The sequence below is a fragment of the Echinops telfairi genome, unplaced genomic scaffold (genome assembly GCF_000313985.2).
Source record: "Echinops telfairi isolate 266 unplaced genomic scaffold, ASM31398v2 ScPeMD7_7420;HRSCAF=8458, whole genome shotgun sequence".
Taxonomy (NCBI): Eukaryota; Metazoa; Chordata; class Mammalia; order Afrosoricida; family Tenrecidae; genus Echinops; species Echinops telfairi.
Window position 1 is genome coordinate 54,207,445 of NW_022111320.1, and position 25,059 is coordinate 54,232,503.

A 25,059-nucleotide genomic window follows, 5' to 3' on the forward strand; every position below is an offset into this window, starting at 1 on the left:
TGCATCTCACTTTCTCACAAGTTAACAGAGGACCCCCAGTTCTTATGGAAGGATTTTTAAGCCCACAGTTTAGCCCTTTGGTGAACTGACAGTGGGACATACAGTGCCCTTGTACAGTTCTCTCCTGTGGAGTTTAGTGGGTTTGTCCTTTCCCATTTTTAATGCATGCTGCCATCTGGAGGGTCCCGTGTCACTGCGAGTCTGAAGAAACCAACCAAATCGCACCAATCCTAGCATGAGAACACCTTGGGTCACACGTATCCTACTGATCATATCAAAATTCATACTCTGAGTTTTTCGCCTTTCTTTCAAAATGCTTTCCATTACAGAAAACGTGGTTTTGAGAGACAGTCATTTTGCATAGCATAATTTGGCCTTGAAATGGGCTAAGTGGCCTGGTGGGCCACTTCCTAGTTTCACTCTAAGCCCAATGTGCCTGTGAGTGGGGAGGGAGCTGAGGGCTCCAAGATACCCCAGCCCCTGACTGCTTGCAGCTGTGCCTAGTCTTTCTTTCAAGAACCTGGACTTGTTGAAGAAAGTAAGATACCCATGCATATTTGATGTTTACACTGATCGAAGAACTCTTCTGTCTCTTATGAGATCAGACTGTCCCGTAAGGCATGGTTTGTGTGTACATGTATGTGTGTGAATATATATTCATTCAGTGAAAGAGAAATCTATTTCGAAAGTAGTAATTGAGTCAACTGTGGAATTTTGAACCATGGACATTTAGTTATCTGTTAAGTACTTATCTGAATTCCTGACCACCAAAGCAGGAAAGCACTCTGAGACCACGTGTTCCATCTGCACCATCTGTTAAAGAACTTGTGGCCCATGCATTGCGGACACTGCTGTGCAAGTTCTCACAGCTAGTGGGTGACCAGCAGGTCCTCATTCCTACCTGCCTCCTGACTAGACTCCTGTGGCACATGCATCAGTGTTAGTTAGGTACCAAGGAGCCCAGTGCACATTCACAGTGCGATGCAACTCTGTCATCTTGTCTTTTTGGCCAAACATAGTACTGCACATAGGCTCATTGCCTTAGAGTTTAGAAGAGCTAACTACTGGTTGATGATTTTTAGATGGCTCATCCATGTGTTAATTAAAAAAAAGAAAAAAATCAAACCCCAAACACGTCCACGTGGATTAGCACAGCTGTTTGCATTTCCACTTCATTTGCTCCTTATAGGAGACAAACCCTGAAAATCGTCCTGTTGATCATTCTTTTCAAAAAAAGCAAGGCAGCACATAGGGTTTTGAAGGTCTTGAATAGACAGGGTTTCAAGTCTGAAATCCTCTTAACATCTTCCCCACCCCGTTCACACCTTCCTCCCCATCTCCTCCATGTCTTCTCACTTGGTTCCTATCCAGGTGAGCTTTTGTTATTATTGCAGGTAAGTGTTCTTCTTTTTACCTGGTGTACACTGACTTCTCATTTATTTAACTCTACTTCTGCTTCTTGTAGTCTTGTCTTCCTTTCAATATATTTGGGAAGGGAGGGGACGTGAGAAGATACCAGAAAAGGGGGGAATTTGAAGGAGGAAGTTTAGTGACAGAAAGAGAGAAGGGGAAGGGTTGTTAACCAGGCAGAGCAGAAACCAGGGTCCATGAGGTAGTGGAAAGAGTGCAGGGTAGGAAGCATGGCGCCCTGTGCGGTTCTGGTCTCCTGCCTGACCGAGTCCCCTCGGCTCCTCTGCTTCCTCCCATCTAGCCCTTATCCTCAATGCTGCCCATCCTACTGCAGTCATCACACTTGCTCTTCTTTGGCAGTCCGTCCCACATTATGGCTCTCAGCTTGACTTTGCCACATGCTCCTCCCTCATCTCTTTCCCAAGGTCCCTGCGTCATCTCACTAGCCCCAGATTGCAGCTGTTGGACGCTTCAGTTTTAATCATATTGTAGTGTTCAAAACCCAACAGGTCCCACCCAAGTCACCTTTGACTTCCCTGTTTTTGCTCAGGGTATGATAGTTTGCCTCATCACCCTGGCTCAGCTAATTGGAGCACGCCATAGGCCTCTGCCTATCCCTAACTCAGTTTCTAAGTTCTAATCTCATCCTGACCTTCTTCCGGACCTAATTGGAGAACCCCGGAACTCTCAGACTCCTCCATCTGCCACATCTACTGCTTCCCTGCTTGGCTTCTCTAAAGCAGCGTGTGTTGTGCTGATGGGCTCAACGCTGGCTGTGTAATTCTTCAGCTCGAAACGACCTAGCTGGTAGGTTTCAGTGGCAGTGTGTTTGGTTTGGGTTTGGAATATTTCCCTCCGTATGGCTGCCAATCTGAGACTCACCACTCACTTGTACTTGCTCACGTCTGTGCGTGGACCTGCCACTCTCTCTTGGCCACCTGTGGAAAACCATTCTGCTTAGCCCTCAGGCCCTGCCGAGAGGGAAGCTGCTTCTGAGTCCTCTTTCTTCAGACCACTCAGAAGTGATGCCTTTCTTCTCCCTTCAGTCTGAACCGCTTGATTGTGCTCGTAGAGCTGAGATGTGCTGCGTTAGAGGACAGTTATTTATGCTTACTTCTTATGTCTCCTGCTGCACGTAAAGCTTTTCGCGTAGTTGATGTCAAGGGATTTTGTTGAATGGATAAACAGATGTACAAAGTCCTGACTAACTCTGATGTTAGACAGCCCTTGGCTAGGCCATAGCTCTTCGAACTGTTGAGTGAGATTGATCAGATAATCTTTAAGTTGTTGTCTTTTAGCTCCTCTTACATCCCTGTTTAATATTAATGAAAAGTTTTAAAACATCTCTTGGAGTTTCATTACTGTCTGTCATAGACGAGCAAGCACCATTAGGCATTGTACATCTATGTGCTATTGAAATGTCTCCCTGGCTCACAAACTTATTTTTATCTTTCCTAGGTTTACAAGTTGTCCTGAACTCCATTATAAAAGCCATGGTTCCCCTTCTTCACATAGCCCTTTTGGTATTATTTGTAATCATAATCTATGCTATTATAGGATTGGAACTTTTTATTGGAAAAATGCACAAAACATGCTTTTTTGCTGACTCAGGTGAGTGGTAGAAATGGTAGCCAACTGATACTTTTAAAAAATTTGATTTCCCCCCAAAACAATTTGTATGGTTTTAGCAGTATAGGCTTCCCCTGGGTTATGAACATCCAACTTGTAGACAACTCCCACTTTTCTTGTAAAGTAATATAGATTTGCCCTCGCTTTGATCGAACCAATCCTGACTTGCAACAACTTCTTCGTCACAATGACTGCCATTCACTGCCTGTACAGCTTTGAAATCATTGCAAAGGCTTCAGCCTTGCACTACGTAAGGCTGCTAAAGATACTGTCAGGAATGGACCTTGTTTGTCAGCCCAGGACGCCCTGCATGAGACAGAGCAGCAGCCTTGCTCAGGTGCGCTGGGAGTGAGTACAGAGGCAGGAAACGAGGGAGGTCCCAGGGAGGAGCGGGCATGTGATGGACCGGACCCTGAAGGACACTAGGATGTTGAGACTGTAGAATGTTCCAGGCTTCGGTGAGGTTGAGCTTTCCTGGTGCTCCTTCCACTCCTCGGTGGTGAAGCCTTTTTGTTCTGTTGGCAGATATCGTAGCTGAAGAGGACCCAGCACCATGTGCGTTCTCAGGGAATGGACGCCAGTGTGCCGCCAATGGCACAGAGTGTAGGAGCGGCTGGGTTGGCCCAAATGGAGGCATCACCAACTTTGATAATTTTGCCTTTGCCATGCTCACCGTGTTTCAGTGTATCACCATGGAGGGCTGGACAGACGTGCTCTACTGGGTAAGCAGCTCCAGGAGAGAGAGAGAGAGAGAGCGAGCGAGCGAGAGAGAGCGAGAGCGAGAGAGCGCGCGTTTGTGAAGTGTGCTTCCCTCGATTCAAAGGGTTTCCGCAGCTGGAGCCTCGTCACAGAGCTGGCTGAAGCAGTGCTTCCCTTCTCTCAGCAGTCATCTTGCCTCCTCAGCCTTCATTTCGAGTCTAGAAACTAAGCTACTACAGGATGGTGGCTCCTGGCCTTTTAATTCTCCTCTCCTCGGTGCTGCCTGGGGAATTATTGTCGAGTGTGGCCAAGCAGTCCCCTTTGGAGGGGCCCCAAAGGCCGGGTTGCCTTCATTAAACTCTAAGAGATCCGAAGAGTCCTTTCCTAGTTATAGGCTCCTGAACTTCCACCCAAGTCTAAGTGTGATCTTTCCTACCCAAAGGCAAGGTTGTTGTCCCAGATCCTAAAGAACGATTATAGAAATGGTAAGCTGGACTCTTATCCTAACTAGTACAACTTAAAACCTAAAGTGACTTTTCCCAAATTACCACGTTTCTCTTTTGTATGTTGAGCATTACTATAATTCAGTCCACAACAAGCCCCATGTTCTCGTCCTTTCTCAATGAAGCTAGAACTCTGGCAGAGAGGGCAGTTATTATACCCCCAAATTTCCAGGGCTAGTGGCCCATCCAACCCACCATGAAGACAGTTGGACACCCTTCTACTGATGGTTGAAGAGTCTGATTCTTGACAGAGCCAGAAAGATTTGCTATAAATAAAGTGTAGTAGTATTTTAATAGCCATTTTCCCCCAGACCTGAGCTTGGTTGTTGGGTACAATTTGAAAAGCTCTTTAGAACCAGAGCTGTAGAAATTGTTTTCCATGGTACAGAATTGCTGGGAAAACCACTAACATGTAGATTTTGAGCCTAAACCCACATCCAAATGGGATTAGTTCCCATTCCAACATGATCTGTTAGGCGGCAGCCCGGACTACAGTGCTCCTGGCACAGAGCCTCTCATTAGAAGAGCCTCAAATTGAAAAGTAGCTTCCGACAAGCCTCTACATTTTAGATGCTTTACAGGACTTCATATTGCTCCATTGCTTATGAGAACAGGCCCCATCATGTTTATAAATAGACTCCTGCAGCAGCGAAAACTACGTTTGCAGGATTGTAGACTTCCCTCTATAGTCAGTGTTAGGCAAAGAAGGAATGTTGTTATCCTTTGTCTCCGAGGTATGAGTCTAGTTTGATAATGTGGTTTAAACATTGCCAGCATGTTATTTCTTGTTTCTCTCTCTTTCCCCTCCGGGATTGTCTCAGGAGTGTGTGTGTGTGTGTGTGTGTGTGTGTGACAGACAGAGACAGACAGACAGAGACAGACAGACAGACACTGACTAACTGCATGGGTAAACACATTTGTTATTTCTGTTCATAATACAACTCCTTTTCAAGGAGCGAGGTGTGAGATTACCGATGGTATTCTGATTGGGCTGGTTCTTGTTAAATTGGATCCCTCACATTCAGGTATTCACTATTATCATCTAAACTACAACTGCCAGTCAGATTAGTTGAGATCTCTCTCAATCCCAATCTTTCCATAAAGTTTCTAATAAATAGGGGGGAAATCGTTCCAATAGTGCAAACTTTGATCCCTCCCCAACCAGTACAGAATATTTTATATTCTTTTAAGGAGAAACCTGTGGCCCCTCTCAGCTTTGTTTCTTTCCGTCTCTCGTCACAGCGGATGGACGGGACTAATGGAACCTTTTATCCTGTGTCTGCTGCACTGGCTCATCCATTCGCTGCTGCAGTCCACCTCTGTCAAGCCAGTGAGCACCCTGGGAGCGTGCAGTGCGGATGAAACGCCCCATGCACCCAGGAGTGAAAGTTTTCATTTGTTCCTCTGAGAACCTTTAAGTATTGCTTAGGGTGATAATAATTATTTTTATTGTTAATATATAATTACATAGTTAACCAGTTGACAACGTATTAATCGCATTCTCTATGCGCTATGTACCATCTTTGCCCTGATGAGGAAGTTGAAGTAATTTATCCATGTTACCCCAGCATACAACCCTCTGTAGAAGGGCTAGGGTTTAGAGATGGAGACCGAGAGAGGCCACAGCGAGTGGTCGATCTGGAACAGGGCTCATCAAACTTGTTCTGAAAAGGGCCAGATGGTTCATCTTTGGGGCCCTGAAGGCCATGCAGTCTGAGGAGTAACTGCTTAACCATGGCTGTAGCACAAGTGGCCATAATGGCATGTAAACTGGTGTGGCTTTTTTCCAATAAAATGCCTTGGACACTAAAATTTGAATTTCATGTCATTTCCAAGTGTCATGGCATGACTTTTTCCAACCATTCTAAGCTGTAGTTACTATGACCAACTCCAGAGATACACAAAAGGAGATGAGCGGCCAGATCTGGGATGCAGGTTATCGGTCAGTGACTCCCGGTACAGCTTAGAACCCAGCCCCTGTCCCCAGCTAAGTAGGGGCAACTAAAGTAGTGTCTTCAGTTGCACTCACTCAGTTCACGCTCTCTGATACTCAGCAGGACTGTTTTCATTCTGGCCGATGGCATTTGGTGGGAACTGGGGCTCCAAATCTCCCTTGTAGTGTATAGACCCTGGTCAGCTGTGTCCAGAACAGAACACCCGTGCCCAGCACAGCGCCTGGCACACAGCAGGTGCTCAAGAAACACTAGGTACTACTATCGCGACCCTGCATCGCCTCTTGAGTGTAGGTGGGCCACCTGGGAGATAAAGTTTTCACCCACAACTACAGCATGCAAGGAAAGTCTTTGGAGATAGAGAAGAATTAGGCTTTAAACATTGATTGCAGGCAAACATCTCCATCCTTATTTCATTTGCGTATGGTGGATAAAGTCTTTGTTGGGGGCTATTTTCCATCTAGTTTTGTGTATGTCCAGTCCGTGTTCTCAAACTCACTGATGCCTTATTTCTCGAGCATGGCTGGCAGAGTCCAGAGAAGAAGCCTCCATGGAAGGGCCTCCAATGCAGAAAGACACACTTAGACCCATTTGGCTGTTTGGAGTCGGCTTTATTAACTTAGGGTTAAATACATGTATTTAGATATACACACACACACTGTAGTGGTCTTTTTATAAAGTGAGTTTCATGAAAATAAGTAAACTGAAATTTTACTCACAGCTATTTGATGTACACAGAGGCAGCTGGGTGTGGTGCAGAAGAAGAGAATTAAGGCTGGATAGGGCTAGTTGTGTGACCTTGGATATCTCCCCAAACCTCTCAGCTTTAATTTTCTTGTCTATAGGATGTAGACAAAGACCAGATGATCTAGTCTTTCAAGTCAGGTGAAATATTTTTCAATGTAGGAAATTAACCGAAATTCTGGTTTCAGGAGCGCTCTCCACCCAAATGCCATCTGGCTTTAGCGCCAAACTCCTTTCCGTGTGCACTCTGAACAGGAAGGGCTCTGGTCAAGCTGGCAACCAGCCGCCCTCAGAGCACCTAGGCTCCTCTCTCGTGAGTCAGCCTGGCCTCCCGTCCTGTGCCTTATAACCTGTGCTCAGAGGGATGTTCGCCAACCGGTTTAGCTGTAGTGGACCGACAGTGGGGGTGGGGATATAACAAGGAAAAGGACTGTTCATTCCAGCCTTTAAAATGAGGAAAACCTGGAACCACATAGAATGTGATGTCCTGGGCACCCAGGTATCACCAGGTGGCGGCTTTCCTGTGAATATTAAAAAGCTTCATCTATATGACAGTGCGGTCTTTCTCCACTGTGGATCAAAGCCATGCCAGCAGCCTCCGTTTTCCTGGGTGATTTGTTGGTTCTGGCTTTTCCCTCGGTGAGCAGGCTCCACCAGTTCAAGGGGAAACAACAGAGAGGTAGTGGTCTTTGCTCACACCACCTCCTTGAAGCCCCTGCTTCAGGGTCTGTGCTAAGGTCCAGAAATTGGGCCTGGAGAGGGACCGGGCTGAGAAGGTCTGTCTGGGAGGAGATTTAGCCGGGAGAGTCCGTCCGTGGAGCTGCGTGCTCTCCCTCTCCCCTCCTCCTGGCCTAGTCAGTCTTTGGTGAACTCTTCAGCCTCTGCCACCGTGCCCAGCTGCCTGCCCAGGGGCTGTTGCTGATGTGAGCAAATCGGAATCTGCTGAACACCCACTCCTAGGAAACAAGAAGGATTTGGTTTGGTTTTTAAAGGAAACTTTCCCTCCCAACCGGAGTAGACAGCTGCTACCACAGCCATTCTCCAGAACAGGAGACAGGTCGGCTGAGAGGCCGACTCAGGGGTGGCTCTGCCAGTGGCAGTCACCTGGGCTGCAGAGCCAGATAAGCCTGTCCTCTCACCCTGGTGGGCACTCCTAGTCCGCCCCTAACAGAAAGGAAAACAAGCCACCGAGGTCTTTGTCCCCATTCCAGCTCCAGGCTGGGCTCTGGCCACTGCCTGCTGCTTCTCCACACATGGGGTTTTAAATAAGTTTAGTGGTGAGGGAAGAATTGCCCTCTGCCTTCCTGCTCAAATTCGTTTAGCCAACTTAATTAGATCAACAATTGCAGTCTCGCAGCCCTGGCTCATTCATTACTCTAATTGCCAGTGTAAGATGTGCAGGGTGACAGGACTCCTGTTAAGCACATCAGTTTTCATGTGGCCAAACAGGTGTTTCATAAGGGACTGAATGCCCTCTCCTTCAGCAACAGCTGCTAGCTTTTTTGTTACGTTCGCTTTGGTTTGGCTGTGGCGCATGAGGCAAACAGCGAAGTGCAGGAGGTTGATTCTGTTATGCTGTGAAGCTGAAGCGTGTAGCCAGATAATGTGCAGGAAAGCCCGTGCTCAGGCAGGGCTTCGGAAAGGCCACAGGTTCACACTTGCAGGCAGAAACACAGCCGCTTCCGCCCAGACTTTGTCTCATTCTTATTGGCTGATGAATCGGGCCATTTCCGGAGTCAGGTCCAGCCTCATCGTTGCTGCCCCTCAACAGCATCCCCCTCCTGGTAGAGGTGTTTGCCCACTTTAACACTGACCTGGGTTCCTGGAAACATGTCCATTTGCAGATGTGAGAGCATCTGTTGACTGCTGCCTGCAAGCCCTTTCTGGGAGCCTGTCCGAGAGGCCAGGTCAGCCTATGCCTTCTGTGCCATCCCTGTCAGCCCACAGCCGGAGCCAGCTCTGCCAGGCTGCAGCAGCTACCTCCCAGCTTGAGGGGGGAGAAGGACTTCTTTCCTTCTGAGGAGCCATGGTGGTGCTGTCTGGTAAGCGCTGGCCTAACTGCAAGGTTGAGAGTTCAAGGCCACCAGCCGTTCCTCAGGAGAAAAATGAGAATGTTGCTCCCATCATGATTGACAGCCCCAGAAACCTTACCTGGGGCCTTCGTGAGTTGGAATCAACCACTAGAAAGAATCCCATTTCCAAAATCTCCCTGAAGGGTGTCAGCGAGGTGTCCCGGAACATTTTCCCTTCTGTGTGAACTCAGCTGATTTCGGGTCACCCAGATTACAGGTAGGTGAGAGGTCTCCTTGGGTAGGTTGGCTGCCAGTTGAAGGTTATCGTTTTAGGAGTCAATTTTTTTAAATGAAAAGAATTTATAGAGCCAAATGTCATCCATTTGCCTCCACAATTAAAGCCTTTTCCACCATCACACAATTTAAAAGCAAAGACAGTGCTAACAACTTGGGCAGAATGGAAAATAAGTTCCTCCTGTGTCATGATTTTTCCAGAAAGACCACTTATTGAAGCAGTTTGCCCACAGAGAGACAGTGTCGAAGCCTGTGTCCCTGCCCAGGGCCCAAATGTGTTCTCATTTGGTGTGCCTGCAAGAGTGTGTGTGTGTGTGTGTGTGTGTGTGTGTGTGTGTGTGTGTGTACACGCACACACTTGTGTGAGAAATACGTAATGAGTACTGTTGTTTCTGATTAGAATCTAAGGAAATGTTTAATTAAATGCTTGGAATGCTGTCCCTAATGTGACCCTTTCTCCTCATTAGATTCTCTTATTCACCCATTCCTGTGAGACCGTCTTATTTCTTACAGATGAATGATGCTATGGGATTTGAATTGCCCTGGGTGTATTTTGTCAGTCTCGTCATCTTTGGGTCATTTTTCGTACTAAATCTTGTACTTGGTGTATTGAGCGGGTAAGCAACACCTCTTTCATCTTGAAAGCAGAGTCCCAGGGACAGTGACCAAGACCACACAGACTTTGTTAGTGGGGGGCTCTGGTGGGTGGGGATGGTAGGTGGGGTGTCTTCTAATATGCTTTCTCTTCTGCTGAGGCTTCCTACGAAATTCAAGCTGTTTCCTGGACCCTCACCAGCCATGACGAAAGCTCATTAACCAGAAATGAATCAGCTTTGTTGCATGGGATTTAACCAGTTCCCATGGCTTGCTCTCTTGTCTGTCCTAAAACAAGACACATTTATCATTGCACTGTTGATCTGGATCCAAATCAAATGCAGACTCATTGGTTCAAATTGGTAACCAAATGAGCCGGCCGGCCATTTGCTAGGCTGGGTTTGTAGATTCCAGCAGCGAACTTTTCCTCATTTGAAGAACAGAAGGGAGCAACCAGACCTCAGGTCCTGTCCCAGGAGCACTGACCTGCAGCCAGAGCTCTGAGTGGTTCGGCAGCTGCAACTGGGGCTCTGCTCTTTGGTAAACCGATAACTGATAACTAATCTCCTTACGTTTGCAGGTAAATGATGCGATAGGATGGGAATGGCCCTGGGTGTATTTTGTTAGTCTGATCATCCTTGGCTCATTTTTCGTCCTTAACCTGGTTCTTGGTGTCCTTAGTGGGTAAGCAGTTGGATCCGTGTTGCACACTCTGCGTGTCTCCCAGCTGCCTCCCCCAACAGCTTCTCTGCATGTGTGTGGACTCTGGTACCCCTCCGTGTGTTGCTTTTGAACTGGACTGTGACTCTTTCTGCCTGTCATCTGTCTGTGAGATTCTGTGTCTCTGATGCTTTTGCCAAACACTACTCAGTCATCGTGGATATTCCCGAGGGTGTTTCAGGGTTTAACTGGGAAGAGAAACGTAAGCCTAGATTGCACCTAGAAACACCCAGTGATAATGCCCCTCACATCAAAGCCATGTACTCATTTGGTGGTAGGTGCTGCTGTCAGCTTGTATCCTCACTCAGAGTTACTCCTTTCATGCAAGATAACAGCCAGCTTTGGAGCGTATATTCCCTAGAGCCTTCATCATCGTTCTCACCGTCTTGGAATGTCATGGGGGGCAGGTTGGGCTACTTGCCTTCTGCAGACTCACCCTGAAGGAGGGACCTGCTGAGGCTGGCTCAGGAGGGAGACTCACTGTGTTCAGGGCTCTACACTTGACTGTGGTTGAAGTGGTTTCCCAGAGCGCTTGGAAGACAGCACTGAATCATCCTCATTCCCTTAGACACCCCAGAAAGGCATGCTTCCCAAAAGGAGGTGGTTGGGTGTAATCGGGGTTCTCAAAAGTAGCTCCAGCCTCAGGTGGGTGTCTGTCCTCCTCAGGGGAGCCTTTGCCCCTGTTCAGAGCTCAAGCACCCAAATACTAGTTGCTGGACTTGATTCCCCATGAATTTGTCTCACTCATTTCCTGACTCACGCAATCTTACTTCCTGAGTCCATCCCTCAGAGCAGTGATGTCTTCCTGCTACAGGAGTCATGAGAGAGACCTGCATCCCATTGTTTTCTGAACGTTGTCCTTCCAGGGCTGAGGACAGAACCCATGATCCATCTCTGCTGCCTTTCTCCCTCCTCCCTCAGGCCTGCCCAGCCTGTTTCAGAGGGTGGCACGCTGCATGCTCTCCTTGGGCACAGTTAGTTTCACACCCTGGAGCCCCACTGCCTTGGAAAGGCATGGGAGTGCCCCCACTCCCCTGTGGGTGTAACAGCACATCCGTCTGCCTCCTTTACATCCCTGGCTCCCATGCCTGTGTGTTCTTCCACTTAAATGTTAGAAGTGCCTACCTACTAATGAACTCCTGTGGCCCAAAGTTAGCGTGGGGTGGAATTCATCCCCCCGGGGGAACAGGACACCCTGCTGGAGTCTGCCACGGGGAACTGCCCTTACAAGGCTAACAGCACTGCTGCTGTGTGAATTCCTTGGCACCCCCATGTCTCCCAAACTCAGCTAAACTGACGGAGGCTATGGAAACCACCAATCCAGACAGTCACAGGCCTTATCTTTCAACCGCCCGCCCCTCGTAGAGCAGGAGCAGTCACCTAGCACAACCCCAGAAGAAACAGGAGCCAGATCATGTGGTGCTTAAAAAGAAAAGGGAGACCGGTGGAGGGGGAGTTTCCTCATTAAATATGCACGGGGGGAGGGGCTGTAGCCAGAGGCTAAAAGGTGTTAGCCCATGTGGAACAATCAGTTTAATGAAACACATTGTGGCGGAGAATAATTTAATAAATAAGTCAATATAAAGCATAATTTTCGTACCAAGCAAAGCTAAATCCCTTATGCAGGAGGCTGCAAATGCAGTGTGAATTTGTAAAATAGAACAGGAGCCTTCCTGGTGATTTTAACTGTGAGTTCATACTGTGACCCAACCCCCCCAGCTGCACCCTGTCTCTTGGCCAGCAGAAAGCCCCTCCTGGTAGAGCATGCTGAGAGGGACGTGGTGTAAAGTCAGGACCACGTCTGCAAAACAGAGCCTCTCAGCCGTGCCTCAGCCATGCTCAGTGATGTGGCCAATGTTTTCCAAGCTCCTGTTGAGCAACGGGCTCCAGGCCAGAGGTTGGGATGCCAAGATGTCTGAGACACAGACAGAGGCCCCCAGCTCAGGTGTTCTTGGTCTGGCAGGGGAACTGTCATGTGAACTGTGTGCTGTGGTAAAGATAGGAGAGGGTTCTGGAAAGACAAGCTGAGAAGGTACCTGTCAGGGGAAAGTGGCCCGGGGCCAGCATGCTTCTACCTTTACTCCCCTTATCCCTTATCCCCTTCCCGCACAGCAACAGAAGGAGCCCTGATGGTGTAATGGGTTACCAGGTGGATGGCTAACCTCTGGGTTAAGATCGGCAGTTCCAAACCATCAGCCACTTTTCGGGAGGAAGATTAGGCTTCCTGCTACAGTAAATATTTAGTCTTGTAAACTCACAGGGGCTGTTCTAACCTGTCTCCTATAGAATTGCTGTGAGTCAAAATCGACTCAATGGCAGCGAGATACAGAAGGCAACAAAAACCACAAAAGACACACCCACCCTTTTTATTTGTTTTCTTGTTAATGCAAACACACAATTTCTTTTTAAACCTTTTATGGGGAGCTCTTACAGATACCATAACAGTCCATAGTTCCATCGCCTCAAGCAGTATTGCACAATTGCTACCACCATTAGTTTCAAAACATTTTGTTTTCTTCTTGAACTCCTTGATCTCAGCTGTTCTGTATCCCTCACCCTGCCCACCAGGAACCCTTCTTATTACTAGCCATATCTTACACATCCCGTACATCCATTCACGTGCAATTCTGTTCAGTCCCAGCGGGTGGGGTTATACAGTCAGCAACCGCTAGCTCCCTGTGCCCCCTTCCACTCCCCTCTCTTCCTGTACCCTCGGGGAGCTATTACTGTGTTACTGTTTCTGAAGGGTTATCTATCTTGGCTTTAGTTTACCAAACCATCTTAAAAGGTACAAATGAACATATGCATATCCAACATGATTAATGAGTTAAAGCAAATCAAAAACGCCAATAGTACACACACGTGATGTTTTAAGCTCTCACAATTCTGCCCCATTTTTCTCAGAGAAAGCTCGAAGTGTTGCCAAGTCCAGAGAGCATACGTGTTAAAAAAGAACACGGCTCAGCATTGCATGGCACCGTCGACCACCACAGAGAACCATCAGACCAACACATATAATCCCGAGAGCACTGAGTGTAAAAGGCTCCCACTTAGAAATGTAAACCAAAGTCCTGTGGCAGCTGTCCGATCGGGGCCCTGACATGATGCTGTGCGCCCTGATGTCTGTTGACCATCGTGAGCTGTGTGCTGGTGCTTCTTGTGCCATCACCATTCTCATGGCCATGCCGGCAGGGTGTGGTGTGGAGCCAACTCTCATCTCATTTGACCGGGTGCTTACATGCTTTCAGAGTCTTGTGAGATGGATGCTTTAGAAAAGATTTTGGTTTTATAACACACCCATTTTTCTCTCAAGGTGAGTGTGAAGTTTATGATCTGTGTACCCGGAGTAGTCGAGCATGAACAGGGATGGCACCTTTTATCACTGATGATAGTGGAAAGCGTTTCTGTGGGAGGAGCTGCGAAGGTCCATAAACTAGTGTTGCAGTTTACATGAAGTTGTCCTTGAGGAAGCGACCCTGCAATGCTCAGGAACCCTACCGTCTCTTGGAAGGCTACAGTTCAGCTGTGTCTCATCCTTGCAGGAAGCTCGATAGTTTTCTCTTTCAAATTGTTTGGTTTGTGTGCTCCTGCTCTTTGGGGTTTGGGGGCAGTAGATAGATCAAAATAAGACAAGCTTCTTTGTTGTAGGTCACAACTAGAGTCCCCAGGGTACGGAGGCCATCATGGGAGGTGGGCTGGTTGGGACTGTGCCTGCCGTCTCACTTCCGGGACCAGCTGATAGCAGCCACACAGTTAGCATTGGCAGACTCTGGCTTCCCTGCATGGGGTGCAGACCCCTGGGAGGGACTGGTAGACTGGAAAGAGCACCGCCAGTGTCACACATAAACTCTAGGGCTTCACTTGATCCTCTTAAACCTCAGTTTTCTTGTTTGTAAAACACGAATAATTCTCTTCCTCCCTCACGGGGTAGTTTACTTCAAGTCGGCTAATATTCACGCATACATTACGGGTACACATATGCAATGTTTCACTCTTTTAGCATTGAAGTTGTCAAGGATTTCATTTCACTTGGGTCTGCAATCAATGCTCATGAACACAGCAGTGAAGAAATCAAACGTATTAAAACACCTCATTAGAGTGTTAAAGGGCAAAGATGTCCCAGGACTAAGCTGTGCCTGTCCTAGCATGGCCTCTCCATTGCTTCCTGTGCACATGCCATCTGAATGATGGATAAGGAAGAGCAGAGAATGTGTGCTGTATTCTGATTCATGTCATCAGGGGGTCCAGTCCCTGGACAAAAGGACATCATGCTTGGTAAGGCAGAAGGGCAGCAAAGCAGAGGAAGGCCCGTGATGCGATGGACCGACACAGTGGCTGCGACAGTAAGCTTAAGCAACGCTGGCGGTGAGGACCCCCGTGCTTCACTGGATGCTCGGATATGAGGGACAGCACCTGCAACAGCACACCTCCCTTAGCATGTCCTTCCCTGGGGTCTGTGACCTTCCACATTGCCCTCGCCGGGGAGTGAGAACAGCCAAGGAGGTTCTTCAGAAAGGCTGATGTGTGATGTCTGAATTTCCTAGCAAGTAATTAAGAGAAACCTGATGTGTGCACACACTGCGAACTGCACTCTGTGCTGGGAAGTTCTTTGTCAGGCACAAGGCATTATGTCAGGCAAAGTTGCTGTTACTGAAGTTAGACTTACCGATTTCTATTCATTTAGTTATTTTTCCCGATAGAAGAGAATGGCATCTATAACATGACAGCTCAGACATGAATCTTTGCTCTACTATTAAGATGGCTCAAAATGTATCCAAAGTGGGATTTGGTACAAGAAAACAAAATCTAATCAGTGAAATCCTTTTCTGTTAATTAGTAGTCATTAGCCAAAATATGAGGGAGAAGTAAAAGATACATAACTAAATAGTTTCATATATATAAATCAAAATGAAACATTATTAAAGGCAATTATTAAATAAGTTACAAATTATATGAACCGCTGTCTGGGTCTGTTTTAAAAAACAGATTAAAATATTGTAAATGAGTCTATAAATTCAAAGGTGTTTGGTTTGCCCAAGTGTTCTAAAAACATAGTCGAAGTTTTCTTGATGGCCAAGGTTCAATGTTCTCAGTAAAGGAAACCCAGTCCGTTTCGGCACATTCAGAGCCATTCTTTTAAAGTCATGAACTCGGTTTTCTACTAGAAGCCTAGTTATGCAATCCTTCGAAGTTTGGAAGAGGCACGGGTGAGGTGAAGAGTGGTAGAAAAGGGCATTTTTGAAGCTCTTCATCTGTCTGCCTCTCTCTCACACCCCCCCCCCCCCCCCCCCCCCCCCCCCCCCCCCCCCCCCCCCCCCCCCCCTCTCATGGGCACATCTAGACCAGGCCGCTTTTGTAGACACCTTTGGGAACTCCTGGTATCTCCAGAGGGAAAGGTGCGAGGACTGACCCTCGGTTCTTCATTTGCGTTTCCAAGAGGGGCATCAGGTTTGGGGCAGCCTAGTTTGCCTCGAGGTGCTTCTGGATCCATCCCATGGCATGGCCAGCGGTTCCTCGTAAGTCCGAGGTGGTCATGAGCCCCTCCCACTGAGTATAAGCTCAGTGGATGATTGTGAATCTCATGACTGTTCTCTAAGCAGAGACAAACCTTCCAGGACTAGGAATTCTGATCAGTTATTTATCCAGTGAGAGATTGGACTATCTCTCACCCAGCTCTTTACCTGCAGGGCGCCTTCTCCCGTGCGTGCACGCGGCGCGCGCATGCACACGCGCTGACAGAGCCCCCTCTTGGGAGGCAGTTGAGTTGCAGGCAAACTTGAAGGGGATGTTTCAGTCCCACGGTAGCCCTCGCACTCAACCACTACACAGTCAAATTGCGTTGGGCTGCTGCACTAATCCCTGCCTCGGCAAATGGCTGAAAAGACACATTTATTTTGGATGTCTGCTCCAAAAACAAAGGCACAGTGGGGGACTCTCTGTAGATTGTTCTGAGGACTGTCAAGAACAAGAGGAAGTGTTTTCCTGTGTGTCATTAGAGATGCTTATGCTGCCAAAACATCAAAGACATACATACTGACCCCATAAGGCAAAATATACCCCCTCCCGTTCGCTGGATTTGCCCTCAGTCCCAACTAGGCTGCTTCGAGAAAGACAGCTCTGCTCAGTTGGGTGTCCATTTCCTCAAACTATGAATGGAGTTGAGTGATGGTAGGGAGCTGGGGAGCTGGCACATAGGTCTGTAGCCTCAGGTAGTTTGGCTAAGTGAGAAATTAGTCCACAATGAAGTTTTAAATGGAAGAAGGTCAAGTTTCTTTTCACTAACAAGCAAGCAAGCCAAATGTTTGTATGTACTTTTAAACCATGCACTTTCTTGTTAAAGGCTGACCACTAGCTCCCGTGCCCTGCTGTCGAGGTACCTACAGGCAAAGGCTGGGTAACCACGCCTGGCATTAACAAGTGAGTGCTAACCTCTCAGCTTCTGGCTCCCAGTTACTGTTTCCATAGAAATGGGTCTGGGGGACCAGTGGAAACGTGCTAAGTGAAAGTTCTCACTGATTCTTGTTGCCTTCAAGCTGAAGCTGTTTCCCTGGCAACAGCAGTGGACAGCCGCCAGCACCAACTCAGCACCAAGCTCTCTCCCTTGTCAGGTGTGGCTCTCACCTGTTCCAGACCGCATTGTTTGTGGTTTTTGTACAGAGCATAGCAAAGACCGCTGATGGTCCAGGAGGCACCCCAGGCCCTGAGCACCTCCTTTGGCAATGGGGGGCTCTGAGCTACAAAGGCTGCTCTGTCAGCAGCCTCCCCTGCCTGGCTTGTGTCCACCTGGAGAAGGGGAGTTGTCGCTGCGGGCATCAGTGCCGCAGGGCAGGCTGTGCAGTGTGTTGATCCCAAATCCTGGGGGATAAGAATTCATTACAGTGCTTCCGTGCCCAGATGCAGCTCTTCATGAAGCCGCTGGCACTGTAAGAGTCAAAATTAAAACCATCATTCTCCTGTGCTCCCTCCGCCCGTCCGTGGCACCAACAGTTGCCGTCACTCTGCCAGTGAGAGGATGTTTATGGATTTAATCATTTCACTTATTGTGAGAAACAAATTGAAGACTGCCTCTGCGATGCTGCTCTCAGCCTGTGGCAGGCGTCTCCCTTCTTTCCTCAGCCCCTGCTCTTTGGTCGGCTGTGGAACCGCTTCTGGAGATGCAGCGTGGGTGTCCAGAGACCAACCTGTCTGTAGTTCAGGGACCTTCCTGCACTAGAACCCAGCAGCTGTCCCTTCGCTGGGCTTTCATGTGAATATTCCTTCAAACTTGACCTAGTTTATATAGTCCATGTAGAACGCCATACTCAACAGCTGCGCTCTTCGAGGACAGGTGGAGCAGTCATCCAGGGGAACCATGTTTGGGCCACAAAAGTCACTAAATTCAGAACACTGAAGTCTTACCAAGTATGTTTTCCTTTAACTGTAATAATTTTAAAATAGAAATCAATAGCAAGGGGTTTATGTTATCCTCTGAGCACTGCCATCAAGTCGTGCATTCTCACAGTGTGACCCTACAGCACAAGGTCAAACAGCCCCTGTGAGTTTCTGAGCCTGGCACTCTGTAGGGAGGCTTGGGTTGGGGATGTGGCTCACCCTCTGCACAGTGACTGGAGGGCATCCATAAAGAATGGAGAAGCTTGGAGGTGGTGAAGTCCTTTGATAAGCTGGGGCAGGGAGAAGGAGGAGCATCCCTGCCTAACATCCAACATCCTTGGCTCACTCCGTCTAAGTTGATGACACCCAACAGTTGAGATCTGAGCTCCCTCAGCCCAAGAAGTGAGATAATGCCAGAAGCTTCCGTCTTAACAGAGACAGTCTGCTGCTCATTGTATCTGTAACACCTGGCCAGCCACAGGTAGTAGCAGTGCTTGTGGCTGGCCTCTGTGGCCCCAGCCTTGGAGGGCTGCTTTGGCCAAGGGAGGGAGTTCCTAGTTGCTGTGGTTATTTGAGTGTTCCACCCAGCGTTCCACTGGGAAAAGAGCACAGACTAAGAGGCCGAAGGTCTTGACCCTGATTTGAGCTCCAGCCTTACTGGAGGTGTGCCTATAGTTAGTTAATAGACTTCCCTTCTCCAAGCCGAGATTTCCTTATTCCTAAAGCTGGATCACCTCTTCCGATGATTCTTTTCCCCCACAAAACTCTCCTAAGAACCAAGGAGCTCAGCGGATGGGGAGGGCCTCTCAGATGAAGATCTTTCCAAATGTGAGGTGTACGCCATGTTAGCCTGGTTGCAGTCTCCTGCTGGGTGCCGGTGTCCTGAGTTTGAAAAGCCTTCCTTGTCATGTGAACTTTCACTCTCGAGCACAGCAGTTCTCAACTTGTGGGTCGCGACCCCTTTGGGGGGTCATACAACCCTTTCACAGGGGTCGCCCGATTCATAACAGTAGCAAAATTAGTTATGAAGTAGCAACGAAAATAATTTTATGGTTGGGGGTGTCACCACATGAGGAACTGTATTAAAGGGTCACGGCATTAGGAAGGTTGACAACCACTGCTCTCAAAGTTAGTTAACTCCCTCCCATGCCCCACATCTTTCTAGGACCCAAAGTGGCATTTGAAGCTCTAAGATTAAGTGTGATCGTCTTAAGTGGTTGGCTTGGTTTCAGAGATGAAATATTAATTTATTCAGAACCAGACCATTCTCTTAAGACTCTGCTTTAAAATAAGTTTTGTGTTATCTGCTGGCACCCACAGGACTGCCAGGTGTTTGAGCCCTGCTAGCTTTTGAGTTCGGGAGTTGTGTACTGCATATGAAGGGTTAAGTTAAATTGAGCGACAGCATGCCCTGTGCTCAGAGGAGTGCAGTCCCAAGAGGCCGCACCTGCCTTATGATGATCAACAGTTCCCTCTGGACAGGCCTCCCCGGGACGGGACGGGACGGGCTGAGGCGCTGCAGGGCCCTGTGGGGATTCCAGCAGTTGCAGCCTCACCTCCTCGGCTCCATCTTGGCATCAGGTCTCCACCTAGCAGCATACCCTAGGAGGACTGGCAAGTCAAGGGGCTCTCAAGTTGGGCGGAATTCCTAAGAGTCTTGGCAAGATGCCGAGACAGCACCAGGCACACCAGGATTGGGGGTGTGTGGCTGACCTGTTGACAAGCAAGTGCTGGGAGAGAAGAAGGGCTCCGGCCATTGAGGGAACAGCTGTTGTTTCAAGGGGCTGCTCTTCAGACGTTTGAACAGGAAGGGGAATGCCGAGTGTTCACTGTGGAAGGTGAAGCTGGTGCCTCAGAGTGGAATGGAGTGAGGAGACCCCTGGGGTCAGGGCCTGGGGCAGTAGGGGGGGGGGTGGTGGTGAAGGGAGCTGGCTTGGGGCACTGTGGTGCCCAAGCCAGGAAGGTAATTGTGGACCAGTGCCTGTTAGAGGAGAAGGCGAGGGCTGTTGATTTGTCTGTAGCATAGACTGAATTTTCCTTCATTGCTTACAATTGTTACTAATCAGGGGCTAGGATAGTTTGGCAGGCACTGGGGTAGATACTAGATAGAGATGATTTCATCCAGTCTTCCCTAGTACAGGAGTGAAGTGTTTACTGACTCCTCTGTTTTTAAATGAGGCGCTCAAGATGCAGAAAGCCTTATCAGTTTTCTTAAAATCGCGCTAGCCTGTCTCCAGAACCCACAGGGCTTTTCCCATCAGTTGGAAGCCCTTTCTCTGCCACACCCCAACCCTCCAGCCCTGTGGGGGGTTCTGCCCATGCTGATTCTGGACTGCTCTGTCTAAGGCTGCTCCCATCAGGCTTTCCCGGTTTCCTCCCCTTCCCAGAATGAATTACCTGAAAGCCAACTAGGACAGAGGTTTCTTCTTCCTAGGAAAGCTACTTGTGAACAATTCCAATTCTAACTCCAGTGGGCCCTCTGGGTCCTGTTGGTGGAGGGTGGTCAGCCCACGCAGATCCCTAAGCCTCCCCTTGATGCTGGTTCCCGGTAGCGGAGTCTTATGGCTCACAGAGGATACTTCACACCCAGCCTGTTTGTTCTTCAGGGTGGTGCGCCTCTTGAGACGCAAAGGCTGAGGAGGGTCTCTGGCCAGGGACACTCATTGAGTGGGGCTTTGGCTGACCTTCCTGCAGGTAGTTCTTGGGAGCATACCCCAATAGGTGCGCTCAGGTCTAGCTTTTTCCTTGGGCCCACATTGCTCCTCTGTAGCCTAAACCTGCCAGGCGCACTGAACAGGCAGATTCATCTGCCAGTTCATTTCAGGCAGTTAAGCCTGGCCCTTAGTAGAGGACGCTATGTGAGTGCATAGGTAGGACATGCCCTGGGGTTGCTGGTGCCTTCGATTGTTTGTTTTTAATGATTTTGCAACCCTCCCGAGTCAGACTGGTAGGTATGCATCTGAGAAGCCCAGCACTGTACCGACTTCTTAAGCAGCAAGCAGACAGAATTTGAAGCCTGCTGTGGAATGAGGCACTGACAGCGGTATGGCTCATTTGATTGAGTGATCTCTTTCATTCAGAGGAAGGGAGGTTAGGATGAGAGAGCCCTTGCTGGTGAAGAATCACTCTTGAAGTATGTTAAAAACCAACACACCAGCATTGAAGCCAGAAGTCAGGAACTTTTAGCAAGCAACCTGCATGGACTCTTACCGTTGGAAGAAACGTTCTGCAGGAGGCGTTAAGAGAGATCGTTGGTAGCCATGGGAACGAACCCATTAGAGAGAGAGAAGCTCTTCTCTCTTCAAATAAGGACACGCAGGGAAAGGAAAGTGCCCCTTATTCCAGGATACCCGGGTTACTTTATTCCTATATGTATTTTTCCCCCCAGCTTGTATGGGACTCCTTGGTTTGTTTTGTGTTGTTTTTAAAACAAGGATTAATGGCGTGATGAATTCAGTTTAGGTGATGGGAAGTGAGGTGACGTGGGCATCTGTGTTCAGATATTTCCAGTGTAGACCCTGCATGATCCCCTTCATTCCTTGTAACTGATTCTCACCAAGCAGCGGCAGTGGGCCAGGATTTTAACGAGGAACCCGTGAGAAGATAGTGGGTAGGCATAGCCTACCTCATGGTTCCCAGTCCGGTGTGTCAAAGAGAACCTTCACTCACCAGTCCCAGGGCTGCGAAGTGAGTGCTAGTCAAGCAAGACCAATGCCGTGGGCTCTTAGGGCTTAGGTGCTGGCTCACCCAAGCAGGGTAGGGCCTGGGGAAGTGGTTGAGGCTTTCTGAGGGAATAGCTTATCCAGGGGCCTAGAGCTGAAGAGTTCACAGCCTGGAGAGACGGAATGATCTTTGGGATGGCTGGAGTGCTGAGTTCAAGGTGGAGGCTGTCACAAGGAAAACAGGAGACCAGTGAGATCTAGGCTGTCATCACCGCCCTCACGCCCAGGGTGGGTTCTCTGTATAAACGGCTCAGGCCCAGTCTGAACCGGCTTGCCTAGTCCAGATTTTGTTCTCAGCCAATCACTCAACCCACTCACTGAAGGCTAGGAATGCCTACTTTGAGCATGGCTGCCTCCCCCAGTGATGGGCAGGCTAAGTCTTAGCAGAGAGAAAGTCCGGGGGTGGGGGTAGGGAAGGTCATCACCCTGGGGCTTAATTTAGCAGTGCATGGCCAGACTAGTCACACTGCAGTCTGCTGATCCAAAGGGTGGGCACTAAACGCAGGGAGGCTGCCGGAAGGAGGACATTAACAGTGTGGGGATTGTGGTCAGCGTCACAGGACAATATGCATGTCAACTGCTGAACGAATGGAAAACGGGTTTGCTCTGTTCATTTTCACCCAAATCACAACCACAACATTTGAAAAATACAGGCCAAGATTGAGAACAGAGGGGGAAAGAATCATGATCATATAAGGGGGTGCCCCCACCCCCCCAAAAACTAGGAAAAAGCTGGACGGAGTTTTTGTAGTATGCACCCCCCCGCCCCCCCCAAAGGAGCATCAAGCAACTTGCTCTCAGTGAGTGCACCCAGTGGAAAGGTGCTCTCTGGTCACAGAGAAGCTTTTCATAAAAGCAGATTTGCTTGAACCTCATTTTTTGTGATGGCCGATTTAAGAGAACAGCGTCAGGCTGTGAAATTGTGTCTCCTGCTCGGGAAAAATGCCACAGAAACTGTTGTGAACACAGCCTACAAGGACAGCACTATGGGGAAAAACTCAAGTGTGGTTTCCTCGTTTTAAAAAAGGTGAAATGGCAATTGATGACAAACCTTGTTCTGGACGTCCGTCAGCCTCCTGAACTTGTAGTGCGCTTGGAGTTTGTTCCACTGCTGTTAATCGAGCTTTCTATTTACAGAGTGAAAAGACTGCATAACAGTGTGTGACATAAAAGACCTGATTTGTGGCAGTTGGGGGACTGGTTTTGCCACTAGGACAATGCACCTACTCATGCAGCCATCTCAGTGCACCAGTTTTTGGCAAAAAACAGCATGCCTCTCTTGCCCCATGCACCTGACTCATCTGACCTCGCTCCTTGTGACTTCTTTTTGAAGAGGGACATGAAAGGACAGTGATTTGAAGACATAGAAGAGGTGAAGAAAAATACGAGGGAGGAGCTGTCAGCCATCCAAACAGATGAGTTTGAAAAATGTTTCCAAGATAGAATTGCAGATTTGACAAATGTATTAAAGTGTAATGGAGGGTACTTTGACGGTGATAAGGTTGTTTTGTAATATAATTTAAATACACAGCTTTAGGGGGGAAAAATCCGGGCGTTTCGGTGTCCCTTCCTATTAAGAGAGAAGCTAAGTATGCATGCAGCAAAAAATGTCATGAAAAAGCATGGCTGTGTAACTTTTCCTGCAACAACACACATGTACTAGTTCAAGCGAGGGCCCCCATTCCGTTCTCTCTCCTCCCCTTTGCCAGCATTGGTCCCATCCAGCTCTGGCGTTCTCACTGGGGCTGGGTGGGGGCATTGCAGTGCTCTGCGTGAGGCTAGCCTTCTCCTCAAACTGTCTGAAAAGCGTGGAGCCTACTGATGGGGTGCTGCTGTTACCCCCCACCCCCCCACACACACACCCCTCTGGGCCAGTTGCTCTTAGGAAGTGAGAGTGTCCTTGGCTTTTACTGGCTTCTTGAGGTTGAGGTAGAACGAGCAGGAAGCTGCACCATGAGTTTGATGCACGATGAGCCACATTTTTGCCCCCTTAATTTGTGTGTGTGTGTGTGTGTGTGTGTGTGACATACTACAGTTAAATTTTTTTTTTAAGCTTTGTTTTCTTGCAGGGAGATGGAAAGTGAGTGCTAGTCTCCTACAATAATATAGAAACATAAAAATAACTTTGAACCAAGCGGCCTTTTGCTTCTGTTTCATCTCCTTTATGTTTGTGTCGGGGAGTAGTCTTTCAGTCTGAGGAAGGCTGGCTTCCCCGGGCGCACCAGTGGTCACTTCTTCAGCTCCCCTCCCTGTGCCTCTGTCTCCTGGTGGGTTTCTGAGCCCCTGCTTCACAGGAATCTTAGTGCTAGTGGTTCTTTTCTTTTGCTGCTTCTCAGTTGAGGTTTTTTTGGTTTATGTTTGTCATCTCTTTGCATAAACCTCATAGCACAACAGCCCAAGAAAAGCCCTGTCTCTAAATCAGGATCTCTCCAATGGCCCGCTTATTTGAGAAAGGAAGAATCCCAGAGCCGCATGGGTCACCGTCTGCATCTGTGGGATTGTGCTTTGTCTACCCACCCTTCCACTGGGTGTGACGCGGCTGTGGCCGCTTGAGTGCTCTCTACCCTGTAGTGCTGGCTGCTGTGGGCCCCATGTTCTGAGCATGTCGAGATGGGGAGGGGCTTCTCTGCAGATTATAGGGCAGTGCCCAAGCCCTTAGGACCTCCACACAGGGCTCCTGAGGCTGGCTGGGCCTGACCGGGCACCTCTCCTTGGAGCTGTGCTTCCTGGGAGGCGTGAGGAGACGAGCATCAGGGGTGCTGCTGCTCACTTGGCACTCCCGGGTGGGGCTGTGCAAGAAACCCAGAGGCTCTGGTCAGTAGGCACTTTCTGCCTCGGCCTCCCTTTCTGACCTGGTCATGCGGCTCCTCACCCTGAGCCAGGAATCAGTCAGTCAGACAGACAGTCAGACAGCCTGGAAAGGACCCTGGTTCATAGCCTAAGGTACCACGTACGGGAGAGCCGGGCCGGGTAGCTTTCTCTGTTGAGTCTCAAGTTGGACCTTAGCGAAATGGAGGTGAAAATTTTTGTCTTGTTTAGACCAGGGATATAAAAATGCTTGGAGGTCTGGAAATAAAAATGTATATGCATAAGAGGTTTCCTTCTGTGGTAGCTAGAACAAGAAGGGGCATGTATTAGACTCAGGGTGTCCTGCAGGAACACAGGACACTCCCCTAAAGCTACACAGGTTCCAAGCCTACCACAGCTACTGGTGGGTATGGCAGGGGGGTCGGACTGGTGCAGTCATGGGTGAAGGATAAGGTGACCGCTTTTTAACAATCCCCCCGCCCCCATCCCGCGGCGTTTAGGGTATACGGTTTTCGGCTGCCAGGTGGCTATTTCTCCAGGATATGAGTTTTATCAATGCTTTTGTTGCACTTTACCAATGTTAAAATCTGGTCACTTTAGT

At 48.7% G+C, this 25,059-nt stretch overlaps 1 protein-coding gene across 10 annotated transcripts in view; it reads left to right on the forward strand.

The window, feature by feature from the left end:
- Window positions 1–25,059, forward strand: part of CACNA1D (calcium voltage-gated channel subunit alpha1 D) — a 364,222-nt gene that overhangs the window by 222,296 nt on the left and 116,867 nt on the right. For 7 of the 10 annotated variants that reach the window (XM_004715208.3, XM_045297538.1, XM_045297539.1 and 4 more), the window contains exons 6-8: window positions 2,869–3,021; window positions 3,565–3,761; window positions 10,418–10,521. In XM_004715208.3, coding sequence (XP_004715265.1) covers window positions 2,869–3,021; window positions 3,565–3,761; window positions 10,418–10,521 — 454 coding nt within the window. Of the gene's footprint in view, window positions 1–2,868; window positions 3,022–3,564; window positions 3,762–9,756; window positions 9,861–10,417; window positions 10,522–25,059 lie in introns of all 10 variants that reach the window. The other 3 variants (XM_004715209.3, XM_004715211.3, XM_045297543.1) reach the window with 1 other exon arrangement.